The sequence below is a fragment of the Cyprinus carpio genome, chromosome A2, assembly GCF_018340385.1.
Source record: "Cyprinus carpio isolate SPL01 chromosome A2, ASM1834038v1, whole genome shotgun sequence".
Classification (NCBI taxonomy): Eukaryota; Metazoa; Chordata; class Actinopteri; order Cypriniformes; family Cyprinidae; genus Cyprinus; species Cyprinus carpio.
In genome coordinates, this window is record NC_056573.1 from 10,437,221 (window position 1) to 10,453,519 (window position 16,299).

A 16,299-nucleotide genomic window follows, 5' to 3' on the forward strand; every position below is an offset into this window, starting at 1 on the left:
ATTATTAGCCTATACTTTGTTATTATAATTATTATACATTTGATCAACTATACATGGCTTTAAATTGAGGAAAGCTACTGTAACCTCCGTCATTTTCAAAACCAGACACCGGCAAAGATGTGGACAACACGGGGATTCCAGTGATTATTATCGCATTACTGTAACTCATGAGCGCCACCTGTCAGAGAATGTGTCACTATTACATTCATTCGCAATCTTATCTTAATTCGTCATCATTTAATTAGTCTACCATAATCTTAAATGAAAAATCTTAAATGAAAATCTGAACACTTATATGCAACGACATTTCTTATATATATATATATATATATATATATATATATATATATATATATATATATATATATTTTGTGCACAGCAATGCTTGACCCCAGCTCAATTTGTTTTTGTGTGTGTGTGTGTGTGTGTGTGTGTGTGTGTGTGTGTGTTTAATAATATTAACATAGCGCTAAAACAATACCCATCGGAATCCTAGTGAAATATGAGGAGCAGGGGCGGGGGAAGAGTTTGCGTCCGCCCTGAAATCGACTGATTTTAGAGAATCGATTCGTTTGAATGATTCGTTTCAATGAACTGGTTCAGGAAACTCGTTCAACATTTATTTAAGTCATCGATTTAACGCTCTCTTGTTTGTGGTTCATTAGATATTGTATTCAATACTGATATTATCTCTTTTCGATTACGTTTATGTATTAGTTGTTTTTAGCGTACATTTTGGTGGTCCAGTTTGGTGCAGTTAGTCAAATTATAACTCTGCCGGATTTGCTGTTTTGGCAGATAAGCTTTCTCAGTAGTTAAAAAAAATATCGTGAAAAGCTGCGATGTATATAGATCCAACCTTTTATCCACCTCTATATGCTATAAGATTTACAAACCTTGTGCGAGTCGGTCAGATCGAATCATTCCAATGAACCGTCTCAAATGAACGATTTGAATCTTTAGTCTTTAAAGATTCTTTAGTCTTTAATCTTTAGTCCACCCATTAATGCGCATTCCTCTTGGCTTCCTGAAGTAACTTTCTTGTCGGAGAGGGTCCAACATCATTGTACCACCAGCTATGGTAAGTTCTTGCATGTTTCATTTCTCTGTAAATTTTTAGTATCCACGCGTGTATGACTTACGAAACAAAATCCTTCTTAAGCAGATTCTATCATACTTCAGCGAACTTTTGTGTCTCGGAGCGTTAAACTCAGCTTGTCATTCGGAAAGGCGGTATCATGTTTCAACCGCTTGTGCGCAGACAGTATGTTTTTTTTTTCTTCTTCCTTTTTTATTGTCAAATTTTACAGATGTTTCCCGGACTGTCTTGAAATAAAGTGATCTCCACATTGCTACCGGAATGTCCTCCATAGATCCCTATCAGTACATCATAGTAAGTTATTAAGTTTCACTAAGTCAGAGAGAAATTTCTTGATGTAGATCCTATTTCATCAATCGCTAATGTTGACATGGCAATTAGAGGTTTTGAAATATCTATTTTAATTTGTAAGATCAATGAATTTATTCGTTGATGTTGTCATTTCGCATTAACATTTAGTCTCTAAGCTAGAAATATAAAACTGTAAAGCTGCTGCTCTTTTGCAGTGTTAAGATTCATTTGCATACAGACAGCTGCTGAATTTATGAAATTAGAGACACATTTACTGTAGACACATTTATGTCTATTTCCTGCTTCAGTAGTTAAATGAGCTTCCTTTATACATACACATTTTACTGCTCTTAAAATCCTTGTCATTGTGGATCACTGTATGTGCAGGTTGAGCATCAGTATTCTCATAGATTGAAAGTAAATGCGGTGGGAGCTGAAAATGTGACAAAAGGAGCATTTGGGGATTTATGTGAGTATATATATTTATACTGCGTTCCTGCTATTTAAATAAATCCTCGAATGAGCGTTTATACTTAAGTGATTGTGTGTTCGTTCACAGTGGACACCCCAGACCCGTATGTGGAACTGTCCATTCCAACCACACCAGAGTCAAGAAAACGAACACGCCACATAAATAATGACATTAACCCGAAATGGAATGAGACCTTTGAGTTCATATTGGATCCCAATCAACCCAATGTTTTGGAGGTGAAAGATTTCTACTTGAATTACTTATTTTTGACACTTTCCTTTAAAACTTTATTTTCTTATTTTAAATACTTTACTGTATTTATTACCATCTCCTGATTCAACACAGTGGTCCCAAAAAGTATGACTTAAGTCACACTTTAAAATCTATACATTCCTTTGAATTCGATAACAGCATCAAATCAAGTAGAATCTGCTTGACAAAGTTATACTACTTTTACTAGACTAACTTCACATTTCCCAGCTGCTTTTGCAATGACTTTAAACCAGCAGGTGTCATGGTGATATTAGCGGATGTTTAGGAAGTCAGTTTCCCTCAAGTTTACACAAGGGGCCCTTAGAGCTATAAAAATCCCAAACACTTTTTGTCTTAATATCTAACTAGACCTAAACTACTGTTCAAAAATTCGGGGTCAGTAAGTTTCTCGAGACCAAATCAGCATATTAGATTGATTTATTTTCATGTGACACTGAAAATTCAGCTTTGTCATCACTGGAGTACATATTTATAAACATAAAATTATTTTAAAATATATTAAAATACAAAACAGTTACTGTATGTTAACTGTTTTAATAATATTACAGTTTTTACTGTATTGTTGGGGCAAAGAAATGCAGTCTCGGTGAGAGATTTCTTTCAAAAATATTTAAACATCTTACCAACCCCATCCTTTTGAATGCTAGTATTTTTTTTATTATTTGGAACTGAAGTTTTTGTGAAATGTTTTACTTGAAAAGTGTGCCTATGCTGTTGTTGGTTTATATGGCATGGTTTATGCAATATTAATAAAAGTGCTGTACTGAATTATAAAAGTCTTAGAAAATACATCAGCACTGTGTTATAATGCTGTTTGAATGCTCTTTATTTAGATGACACTGATGGACGCTAATTATGTCATGGACGAAACTCTGGGCACAGCTAAATATTCCCTTTCAAAGCTCAAAGTGGGGCAGACAGAGCATGTGACCCTATCTATTGGCAAGGTAAAGGTTTTTTGTGTTTTTTTTTATTTACATTGTCAACCTGCCATGAAATAAATTCATAGCTATTCAGTATCTTGTTGTTTACTATTATTCTCTGATTTTTGCTAGACGACAAAAGTGTTCCTCGACTTGTTCTTAGAAGTGTGGTATGTATAAAGAAATTTTTATTTCTATACATTGTGCAAATTTTATCCATACTAGAGTGAATGAGGGACTGAAAGTGAGTCATTTCTGTGCAGTGCGTCCACAGACTTGCGCTTCAGCATGGCTCTGTGCGATCAGGAGAAACTCTTCATGCAGACGCGCAGGGACAGAGTTATGCTCAGCATCAAGAAACTTCTTAAAATGGAAAACCCTCGCTTCCTTCCAGCCTCACCTAGAGAGGTAAAGTTAAAAACCACAGAAACTGCCTTATAAACTGTGCTATACTAAAAAAAGAATCGTATCTCTAGCGAGAGCGATCCTTTCTGATAGCAGCTCTATTTTTGCTCAGGTTCCCACCATCGGCATTTTGGGTTCTGGAGGTGGTTTCCGTGCTATGGTTGGCTTCTCTGGTGTGATGAAGGCTCTGTATGAATCTGGGGTGCTTGACTGTGCAACATACGTGGCAGGACTTTCTGGATCAACATGGTCAGTAAAAGTCGTTCAAATTTTTTTCATTAAAACAAACAGAGAAATCCCATAGACTTCTACAATCGTAAAAATACCAGTGGTTCCAAAAGGAGATTTTCACAGCAGCTTCCTTAAGAACCTTTCAGTGAACAGTTCTGAAAAGAATAGCTCATTTTCTTAAAGTGAAGAACATTTGAAAAATCTGAAGATTCTTTTTTTGTGCAGTGGAAAGGCTATATGGATGTTCATGGAACCACAAATGCCATTAAAGAACCTTTATTTTTAAGAGTGTAGGGACAAGAAAACCATGTGGGCCACTTATTAACCATCTGAAACAGCCTAGCAACCACTTAGCAATGCCCTAGCAACCATCTTGAATACCAAAGCAGCTACATAACAATATGCTAAACACTATTCTGAACACCTCAACAACCAAATCAAAAATTATTGGCTATATTCCCACAGGTATATGTCCATGCTGTACTCGCACCCCGAATTTCCCACTAAAGGCCCAGGGGATATTAATAAGGAGCTGATGAACAGAGTCAGCAATAACCCACTCAAACTGCTCCTGCCCCAAAACATCAATCGCTACATCAAAGCACTGTGGAAGAAGAAATCGGCCGGACAGCCTGTCACTTTCACTGACATCTTCGGGATGTTGATCGGAGAGACTCTAATTCCAGGGGTGAGATATGTGGCAGTACAAACTGGGTTATTGAGTGTTCTTACTGCAATAGGGCATCAAGAGCGACATGAACTGCACTGGGCTGCACTGTACTCTATTTATACACTGTAGTTTGCTCAAGTACAAAGACTCTTTTGTATGTTGTCTCTCTATTATGCATCCCAATGCAAATAGACCCTTCTATTGGGGTGGATCGTCCTTGTAAAACAGGAAGATACTTCTCAATACAGGAAGGCAGTAGCATCTGTATTTATGAATGTACACTACAGTTAATATTTCTTTTTTTTAAGAAAGAAAGAAATGAACACTTTTATTCAGCAAGGACGCATTACATTGTAATTAAAGACATTTATAATGTTACAAAAGATTTCTATTTCAAATAAATGGTGTATTTTTATGACTTTCTAGTCATCAAAGAATCCTGAAAAAAAAAATGTATTGTGGTTTTCACACACACACACACAAAAAAAAAATAATAATAATAATTTCCCAAATCACACATACCATTTTAATGTGACATTTTATCATTTGAATGGCTTTACTTGCAGAAACATTTGTAGAGATATAGATGCAGCTTAGCGATAATGGAAAATTGAAAGTGTGTCTGATATGCATGATGGCCAAGTGATTTTAGGAAAAGATCTATATTGCTTGAATGGGACCAAAAATGTCATCATTTACTCACTTTCACGCTCTCTTTTCTCTACGGAGAACAAAAGGAGGAATTTTTGAGACTCTACTAGTTGTTTTTGTCCATGCAGTTACAATTAATGCAGACTGGAGCTTTTAAAAGTATCAGATATATACATGCAAAATCTATATGATAGTTTAGTGTGTGGAACTATCCTGTCTGACCAGCAAGTGTGTGTTTTGCACAGAGAATGGACACTAAACTGAGCTCCATGCAGACGAAGATTAATGAAGGTCAGAGCCCCCTTCCTCTCTTCACCTGTCTGCACGTCAAACCTGATGTCTCTGAGCTCATGTTCGCAGGTAAGATGACAGTTCACATAAACATTAAGAATGCTACATTATATTGTATTGTCTGGTATTGATTGCTGTGAGAATTTAATAATTATTCTGAAAAAGAAATGAGAAAGACACAGCAACTGTCCGTATTTGTAATGACTAACAAAATAGTAAAGATTTGTATAACACCGCTTCGTAGCCTGCGTGGTAGCTGAACACTATGGATTTGTTTACATTTGCTTAATACTGTGGAAAACATGCAAATATTTGTTATGGGGCCTAATGATTGACCCACTGTGAAGTCATTATGAACTTTCACAGCTCCTCCCACAGTTGTCTAGTCATTGTGTGGATAGGTTCTTTTCTGTTGAATGGGATCAGAGATTGTAACTAAACAGATGATGATGGTTAAGTGGAAGTATTTGTCAGTTTAATGTGAGTCACTTACTGTACATTATGCTTTGTCTCTGTGTGAGTCACTGAGTCGAGTAGAATTTGGTAGTGCAATGTAATATATAAATATGCCTTTTTCATTTTGACTTAATAATATTGAGTTTGTTTCCTCTTCAGACTGGGTGGAGTTCAGCCCGTATGAGATTGGCATGGCCAAATATGGCACCTTCATGTCTCCAGGGCTGTTTGGGAGCAAGTTCTTTATGGGCAGCGTTGTGAAACAATATGAGGAAAACCCCTTACATTTTCTCATGGGTAAGACTGGGACTGCTCTGAATTTCAACATAACCGCTTGCTAAGAGACCCTTCAGTATGCATGTACACTGACAGCAGTACAGTTACTCATGAACTGTGTGATTACTCATACTTCCCATCAATATATAAAATATCCCCAATAGGTTTGCAAATATATACAGTTGGATTAATTTCAAAATCTATTCAAACTATTAGTTCAATGAACTGATTTACTGAATCCCTCATTTAATCATTTCAACAATTTGTTTCTGCCACCAAAAACATCTCTGCATAGTATTTTATATATATATATATATATATATATATATATATATATATATATATATATATATATATATATATATATATATATATATATATAAATATATATGTTTTGTAAAAAAAATATTTATATGTACATGGCTGTTTTAAAGTTTGGGGTCAGTAAGATTTTTTATGTATTTATTGTTTTAACTAATTTAATACATTTATTCAGCAAGAATAAATTTAACAGTAAACACATTTATAATATTACAGATTTCTATTTCAAATAAACTTTGTTCTTTGGAAATTTCTATTCAACATTGATAACAATACGAAATGTTTCTTGAGCATTAAATCAGCATATTTGAATGATTTCTGAAGGATCATGTGACACTGAAGACTGGAGTAATGATGCTGGAAATTCACCTTATTTATCCCAGGAATAAATTTAAATTTTAAATACATTATAAAATAAAATATTTATTTTAAATAGTTATAATTGAGCTGTTTTACTGTATTGTTCAGCATAAGAGACTCTGAGAACCATTTTTATCGTAATCTTACAAACCCCAAACACTAACAATTGTGTAAGTAAATAAATAAAGTTTGTTATAATGGTTTATATAAATAAAAATCATGAAATGTCATTCATTCATTTAGTGAAAAACTTGATTTGATTGTACTTCTCATATTAAGACTTAACAACAGTAGCAGCTGCAGACAGCTGTTCAAAGCAAACACATGAATACTGAGATATAAATCATCAGAAGGCTGAAAAATGCTGAGATAATATCCCGCTCTTCATGCTTAGTTCTTACGAGAAACATATTATAAATTCTTCGTATGTTATCTTGCACAAACATCTTTCACCCTTTCAAGAAAGTTTTCTCAGTTGAAGAGGGTCAGAGTCAGAATTTATAATCCTTCCTTATTCTGTTTACTAGAATATTAGTTCCAAGTATTGTTTGCCGTAGCATGCTTAATGTAAGTGTACGTGCTGCAGGTGTATGGGGCAGTGCTTTCTCCATCCTCTTTAACCGGGTTCTGGGGGTGAAGGAGACGGCCAGTAGCAGCACAATGGAGGAGGAGCTGGGTGAGTAAGATTGTATCTCTTAGCTATCAGAGACAAAGAACTTTACGAAAGAAACGACTTGGTCCATATTTCAAAAGAACCCAATGTAGGCCAAGTTAGATTGTTATCATATTGTCAGTTTGTATCCTTGTAACATGCTGAAATGTGCCATTACTTGTTCTTCTAGCACAAACATGTACAGTTAACACACATTTACTGCATGAGTGCACAGTTTTAACATGGAAATGATAAGATTAACGCACTGCCACACTGGTCTACACGCTACTGATGTGTGATCTCAGTCAAAGCCACTGCTGACATTCAAAGTTGAAGTAAGGCGTCATATAACATTAACAGATGGGTGTGTTTGGTGTGTTCATGTTCCACTGTGCATAAATAAAACAAAGCTTTAATTGAATAATATTTTGAGACTTTTTTGTATTATTAAAAATTTTCTGCACAGGGACTTTATTTTCAGCAACATTCTTGTTACTGTAATAAAGAATGAGGCGATCACAATGAAAAATACTTATGTTCTTTTATGCAAAATTGAAATAAATTTTTGTGAGGTTCACCCATCAGTTGAAACTCAGAACAGGGAAAAGAAAGGGGTCGTCTCTTATCAATCTAAAACTGTTTGCATCTTCTGTTTTTCAGAGCAAATTAAACCCGAGCATATTGTGGGTGATGATTCAGCAGATAATGAGGAGGAAACTCAAAGGGGTGAGAAAGTACTCTCTGGTTGTTTATCTCTCTTTCACTTTTTCTCGTTTAAACACACACTTACAGTAGTTCAGTTGAGGGCTCAACTGTAAGACTGACCTACTGGTTTGGGGTCAGTGTGTAAAAGTTTCATAACAGTTGACGGGACTTTCACACATCCTGTTAGGCTTTGCGTTGCATCATTACATCCCATGTTTCATCATGTACATGTTTTTATGCCTTATATACCATAGACTGTAAAAAAAGAAGGACGACGCCTCTCCTATTCCTTTCACTATAGAAAAGTGAAGCCAAACCATCTCAGTATGGCTGCTGCCATCTTGAGAAAGTGACGTCATTTGGAGCCAGAGTCTGCGCAGTAGAGATTCGTTTGGAGCCAGAGTCTGCACAGTAGTGTCATGAGGTGGAGCCGTGGTATCAAACCCCCGCAGACCCAATCAAACATAATGACACGCCCCGTTTTTATAGCATCAAATTACTAGCTAAAATTAAACTTATCACAAAAACGAGCAATTGAACATATATCAGCATGATAACAACTACCTTAAATGACTAAAACCATATTTCGGAAAATTGTATTGGAAGTGTAAATTATTTTGACTCAAGTCCCATTCGTTTACATTTTGTTTATGTGATGTAAATTTTACATATGGATGATAGCTGGATTTTGAGAAATAGGGAAAACTGCATACTGACGTACTTTTTGAGGTAATAATTTCTCATAGTCACACAGCCTGTTAGGAGCTATAAATACTTTTAAAGTGTAAGAATTAACTTGCGCTAGTCTGCGGATGCGCTGCACATACTAGGCGCTTCAGATTAAAGCCTCAGCGCTCGTCAATGTCAAAATGACAAGTTGGCCAATCAAATCAAAGTAGGCGGGGTTTACTGTTCATAGAAGAAGAGCGCGAAGCGTCAGTTTAACGTTAAAGAGAGCGAGGTAAAATGAAGTCGTTTAATGTTAGTCAACTTTTAACGATACGTTTTACGATAGAAATGTTAAATGACCGACAGCTATATCCAGTGATGCAAAACTACTCGATTTTTTTTTTTCTCGAATATGGCCATTTTGAGAGAGAGAGAGAGAGAGAGAGATGTGTAAATTGTCTTTCTCTACAAACAATGAAGCTGAGTTTAGTTAGGCTAACTTACTTAAAAACAATTTTACCCCCCTCGTTGCTGAGAAATATAATGTAGCGATTCAGTGTCGATTAATAAAAGTAGCGTGGCAGCGCTGACAAGTTAATGAGCTTCTGAATGTTACTTTTTGCACAGCGCAATCTCAGATCTCTGTGTGCGCGTGGTGTAAGTGTGTGCACGCGCATCAATTAAAGCAGCGCATTAATATAGAACGGTGATTAAACTGAACGGTTTCAATGCATTGTCCTTGTCACATACACACATACAGTGGTGTTCAGTACTGTCACACTGTTTATCTATAATTCAAGAAACTTTTGAATAATTTAAAAAATAATTTATGGAATCAAATTGAAAATCAAATAGGCCTATTGTTTTTTACTGTATCTTCTAAAAATGTGTATGTACTGTACTGTACAGAATGCATAAAAAAGAGGGGGGGTGTTGGCACAGTGGTTAACCAGAAAAATAAAAAATGACACGTCATGCCGAAAAGGTTGCCGACCCCTGGTTTACGTGGAGAGGGAGGGGTTTATGACCTGTACTGCAGCCAGCCACCGGGGGGCGATCAAAGAGCCCGCAGCTACACTTTTCAGGACATGTGAGGCACACCCGTTACATACTTAAACATTTGGTTTTGTGTGGTGTGCTGAAGATTGTTGTCTCTTTATTTATTTAATATCACCAGGGTAACGTTATGTAACTGTCTAATGTTTTGTTTTGTTCATTCATTCATTCATTCATTCATTCAGGGTTTCCGCAGGGCATTGAAAAGCTTTAAAAGTCATTAAATGGATGTTGTGAATACTAAGGCCTTAAAAAGCATTAAAAGTCAATAAAGTTTATTACAATTTTTATCATAAAGATGGTTTTGAAGAAAAATATTACCAGGTTATTTTGAATATACTGCAGTGCCTTCATAATTAATAACTAAGAATAAATCTAAAGAGCAGACAATGTAAATTCAGAAAGAAATTGTGTTGAGCAATTTTGGCGAGAAACTCAGATTTTATTACATTTGCTGAAATACGATTGATAATGAATAATGACAGTAACAAGGTCGCACCGGTTGAGGCTCGCACAGCCTCAGCGTGTGTGTGAGGGAGAAATAAAAATATAGCCTCGTTAAGCAACATGAGACGACCAAGAGAGTGCTGTTTCCCAGATATCAGCAGATTTGGCATTGATTTTATTCATTCAATAAATGAGTAATAATCATTCAAGAATCCCTGAGCAACAGACAGTTGTGTTTCGTTACTGAGCATTTTTGATTTAATCATTTGAGTCATTGATTCAATGATCCATTCTTCTGCAGTTTGCAAGATGAATTTTGTTGGTACTGATTTTATTTGATTGGTAACACCCCTATAGTGTTTTATTATAATAATGAAATTATTATATAATTAATTAAATTTAAGAATTTGATATGAAAGATAACATTTTATAAGATTAGGAAAAAACTTTCTATTCATCAAAGAATCTTGAAAAGCAATATGTATCATGATTTCCACAAAAATATAAAGCAGAAAAAGTGTTTAATATGGATAATAATAAGAAACATTATTAATGACTGACCACAAATAAAAGCTGATCATAACTGAAATGCTGAAAAGCTGAAAAGCTGATGTGACACTGAAATGATGCTGAAATAAATTACAAATAAATTACATTTTAACATACAGTATTGTGCAAGACAGACCAAACCAGAACTGTGGCAACCTCTCCAAGACTTTGTCTTTTTATTAATTAATTTATTTGTTTGTTTAATTCTTACCAAGGTTATGTAGTTGCCTCATGTTTTATTTATTTATATAAATTGTTACCAAGGTCACATGTCTAACTCTCTAATGTTTTACACCATATCCTATAATTTTCCATTAAAATTGTATGTATTCATAAGTTTCATTAAGTTACATCATAGTTGCACAATTTCCAGCTATTATTGCAGATTAAAAACCTAATAAATGTATAGTGGTAAAAAACAAATGTATATACATATACATAAATATATGTATGTATATCTTTCGGATACATTACTGAAAATATATTTCGTAATTATTTTTTGTGGTTGGTGCAGTAAAAATATTAGCAGAGTAGGTAAATATCTGGAGAAAAGGAAGCCAGGGAATCACTGATTGTCTCTCTCTCTTTCATCCAGGAGGCACAGAGAGCGCAGAGGCAGAAGATGAGCGGCAGCGTCATGCCCAGGCTAGCTGGGTTCAGCGCATGCTGACCTCCATAATGGGGGACACCACCCTGTTCACCACACGTGAGGGCCGTGCTGGCAAGGTGCACAATTTCATGCTGGGTCTCAACCTAAACTCTACCCTGCCCTTATCTCCCTTCACTGGCCCCATGCACCAGACCTTAGTGGATGAGGAGGTTGATGCTGTTACAGGTACTAATTAGCCATCTAGCTGCTACTTTTGTGCAAATTTCGATACATTCTGATGTCAAGGACCGCCTCCTTAAAAAGAAAGGCTATTATAATTAGAAAAGTTGCATATATGTATATAGACTTTATTATTATTTACCTGTATGAGAAAAACTGATATTATAAAAAACTGTTTTATTGTTGTTAATTTAGCTTTCCATTTTTAATCTAGATTATTAATGTTATTATTATATAAATATAATAATAATAATATTTTTTATATTATTGTATTTATAAAAACTCCCGATCTTGATTTTTTTTTAAAGCCATTTTCTTTCTTTTTTTAAGTTAAAATATTTTTCACTGATATTTTTCACAGACCCCCTAACACCTACTTGGGGTCTTCACACCCCATTTTAAAAACCCCTGACTCACAGTACAACCAAAAGTAAGGTGATCAAGGGCACAGTAGTGAGAATTCAAGGATCACCCTTCACAGGATTCAAACCTACAACCAGAACTGTACTCTGTAGATTTCTTAGTGCCTGAAACCTCTACTTAACCTGGTCTTGTGAAGTATGCAGTTAAAAGAAATGGGTGTGACGGACTGTAGGTGGAACAATAGGTTGAAATTTGGTCAGGTGCCACTTGACTTGATAATGGGCTTTCAAACATTATTGGTGTCTGAGTGGGAGGAAGTTAGTTAGTCAACTCTCAAAACTACATACATCTAAGAAATACCAACACACCCACTGCAGATTAACTTTTCTCCCAGAGGTTAAATATACAGAAACATCACACAGGAAGCATCTTTGATATGTGCATGTCGCAGCAAGATTGTGATAAACAAGTCAAGTTTTGAGCGCTTTCTTAAGTTTATGTGTCATTCTATTAATCTCACTGATAATGAAGGCAGACTCTCATTTATAATTATTAAAAATAATAGCACTGCATGTTTGTTTGACTCAGCAGCAGTCTACTTCCTGTTGACACTTAGGTGAGGGAGAAAAGATAAGCGATAAGTGATGTTGAATAAATGATGACATTGTTGCATGGAATTTTCTTTACTCAAACAACCAGGTGAATTTTGGTGATGGCATTCATCCTGTAGTACCTTTATAGGTCATTGGCAAACCACAGTGATAACAGAATAATCTTTCCTCCAGATCCTGATGAGTTTGAGCGAATCTATGAGCCCTTAGATGTGAAGAGTAAGAAAATCCACGTGGTGGACAGCGGTCTGACCTTTAACCTGCCCTATCCTCTCATTCTGCGGCCACAGAGAGGAGTTGACCTCATCATTTCCTTCGACTTCTCAGCCAGACCCAGTGACTCCAGCCCGCCATTCAAAGTTAGTGTCTGAAATGAAGCTTATGCATGACATGTACATATTAAGAATGATATGATAAATGTTGATTAAGTGCTCATTAAACATTTTATCAGTGTTGAAACCAGTTGTGCTGCTTAATATTTGTAATATTTGGAAACTGCGATACATTTTTATTCATGAATCTTTAACGAATAGAAAGTTCAGCATTTATTTGAAATAGAAACCTTTTGTAACTTTATACATGTCTTTACTGTCATCTACTTGTTTGTCTGTGTTAGGAGCTACTGTTAGCTGAAAAATGGGCCCGTATGAATAAGCTGCCGTTCCCTAAGATCGATTCGAAAGTATTTGACCGAGAGGGTCTGAAAGAGTGCTATGTGTTCAAACCCAACAAGGGAGAAAAGAGCTGCCCCACTGTCATTCATTTTGTCTTGGCCAACATCAACTTTCGGAACTTTAAAGCCCCAGGTGAGAGCATGTCATTAAAAGGCTACACGTGCATATGAACAATCAGTCACGAAATAAGCTGTTTTGCTTACCTACCTTGAATGTAGGTTAAAATAACATTAAAGTTAAAGTAACATTTCTCAGCTCATTTTAAATCAGACATGACCTGCACTAAACTGTGGCTCAATTAGTGAGTGACTCATTCCAGCCTATTCTTTAAAGTAGTGACTGATTCAGTCTGTGATTCAGACTCTATGGCTCCTACTGTATGTTTAGTTCAATCTGATTCACCAGTTGGCTCCACAGATTCATAAAAAAAGAATTTGACTGTATTTTTGATCAAATAAGTGCAGCCTTGGTAAGCCATCCCCAAACTATCTTTTGAATTGTACTGTATACAGAGACTCCACATGTCTGAGACCACATTAAAATTCAGACTCATTTAAACCTGGAAATAAATGTTTTAGGCTGCTGGCATTTTTTCAAATTAAGAAATGTTATGATGTCAAGTGAATCAGATTCTGTACTATTTTTAGGTTGCTTATCAAAAATGTGTGTTATTGACAAGTAAACTTCTTTGAAAAATGGTCAGATTTAATCATTCTCATTTCTGTTTTCTTAAAGGAGTTCCTAGAAGCACAGACAAGGAGATAGAGTTTGGTGACTTTGACATATTTGATGATCCAGCCTCTCCCTTCTCCACTTTCAACTTCCAATACTCCAACCAGGCCTTCAGGAGGCTTCATGACCTCATGGAGTTCAACACGCTGAACAACATTGAGGTCAGTTCTCCTCCTTCAAACTCTGATTCAAACAGTTTTTGCAATTAGTTTTTGGGTCTTCATTCCACACGACTCTTTTGTTTCGTAGGTTATAAAAGAAGCAATTAAAGACAGCATTCTGCAGAGACGAGAGAACCCCTCACGCTGCTCGGTTTCCCTATTACTCAATGAAATTGAAAACAAGAAGTTCCTGAAACGAGATACCAGCAATGCAAAACGACACACCTAACAGATAGCTGCAAAAAGCTATGCAAAAGCCTTGATGTGTGAGACTGCGTTGGTCCACTGGTGCCGATTCTCATTCATCCATTTCCTGAGAATCACTGAACAGATTAATCAGACAAGACTGGACTGACCTTACTTATGCTGCATTCCAGACAACTTTGAATTCTCCCACCTCCTACTTAAAGATAACCACTAGAAATGCGCTCGAGGTCAGACTTCCAATTCGTACCAACCAGGGTTATTAATGTAAACTAAAATTAAAACCATAAAAAACATGCATATCAATGATTCTAAAAGAGCATGGGTACAAACCCCAACTCCAATAAGAAGCACCATTTGACGTCATTACCAAGATAGTGGCAAATAAAATGGAATTCTGCTGGCTATTTTGAAGTAGAGGTGGACAATTCCAACATCCAGGTTGTCTGGAACACATCACGACTGGATTGCTCTAATGGTGGGAAATGGAAAGTTTTAGTTCAAGTATTCCCAACTCCGACTTCATCTGGAATGCAGCATCAGGAACACAGAATCTACAGGCATATTTTGTATTTTCTGCACTGATTTAATGGGGAACTTCTTTTGAATAGATTTGAAAATGGTCAAATGTTTTGTGTATGGCGAGACGAGAGTCCTACACTCTCATTGATCACTGAAAACATTATCAAATTAGCCAGAATATTTAATAAACAGACACACAATGGGCAGGGGACGTAAAGAACTTTACAACATTCAGGACCTTTTCCCAACTTAATTTAAAATGATTCTTGAATTACCATGTGGGCAAATTCTCCATGTTAAAGTGCTTGCAAATCTGTGTACTTCTCTACGGGTTGCAAGGAGCCAAGTACTGGCAGCTTTGTTTTCACTTGACATTTTAGCAGTAAATACTGTTCTGGGAGTAATTTATGGTCTCAGCCTTAAGCCTTAGGACTCGCTGTTCCTCATGCATTCCTGTCGATGTGATAAGAAAACAATTAATACTCTCCATTCAGTTCTACTGTGACGCATCCATGACCAGTAGGTTTGATGGTTAGCCTAGCCTTCGGGACAGGATTCATCTCATATTTTAGTGAAAGATTCATTGCTTAGGAACTGGATTCAGCTGCTTTTATTTATTTCGCTTACAAATGGCGTCTCCTGCCCAAGGGGTGAAAGGAAGAAGGTAAAATGCCATCTTACTCCTCCCACGCAGGACTCCGCCTCCTTGTGAGGTGTCAGGTATAATGACATGATGGGACATGTTGTGAAAATATATTTGTGGCAGACTGGCACATACAGATCTGACTTCACACATAATCATTCCTCTGGTTTACATACTTTATGATGAAAGTGTATGCAAGATTATTTATTTGTATGCTTATTGTGTTTTATAATTCATTTTAAGATTTGGACATCTCAAAATCAAACATTTGAAATGAATGTCAATGGGGGAAAAAGTGCTTAAAGCAGAGCAGGTAAGGTTATTCCTAAAACTGAACTGAGGTCAGTAGGATAAAGGTGGCAGGTAGATACCAGAAAGACTGGTTGTGGGGTAAAAATAGACCTAAGCATTAGAGTGCACTTTAAGTCCAAAAGAAATGTCTACTTTTACACATTCTTTGCTGTTTGTGTTGTGAACACCACAACTGTAAGATCCTTTAAAAGTGGGCATGTACTGTATGATTGTATGATTCATGTATACACAGTTATCTGTGTCATGTACATTTAAGTGATGTTACTAGCCTGTGTAGTGTAGTGTCGTGCATAAACGTAATAAAAGGATATTTATGCCAATGAATGGTCTGAGGACTTTTAACTGGAATTCTACACAAAGTGTTTACTTTAAGAAGCTGACTCAGGTTCAGGAAACTGACACATTTGTCAGTACTACAAACAAAGCACACTTTACTGTGGATTTTTTTGTT

The 16,299-nt window shown here is 36.0% G+C and overlaps 1 protein-coding gene across 1 annotated transcript; it reads left to right on the forward strand.

Moving 5' to 3' along the window:
• The first annotated feature begins 737 nt into the window (after nt 1–737).
• LOC109071631 (cytosolic phospholipase A2) lies at nt 738–16,168 on the forward strand. The gene is made up of 18 exons (XM_042772023.1): nt 738–1,081; nt 1,311–1,393; nt 1,778–1,859; nt 1,950–2,098; nt 2,969–3,082; nt 3,191–3,228; nt 3,322–3,466; nt 3,576–3,712; nt 4,160–4,382; nt 5,261–5,375; nt 5,922–6,059; nt 7,306–7,395; nt 8,032–8,097; nt 11,393–11,632; nt 12,775–12,959; nt 13,217–13,406; nt 14,010–14,167; nt 14,256–16,168. Exons 2-18 carry the CDS (start codon nt 1,361–1,363, stop codon nt 14,394–14,396), a joined length of 2,244 nt encoding a protein of 747 aa, XP_042627957.1. The 5' UTR covers nt 738–1,081; nt 1,311–1,360; the 3' UTR covers nt 14,397–16,168.
• Nucleotides 16,169–16,299: the final 131 nt, after the last annotated feature.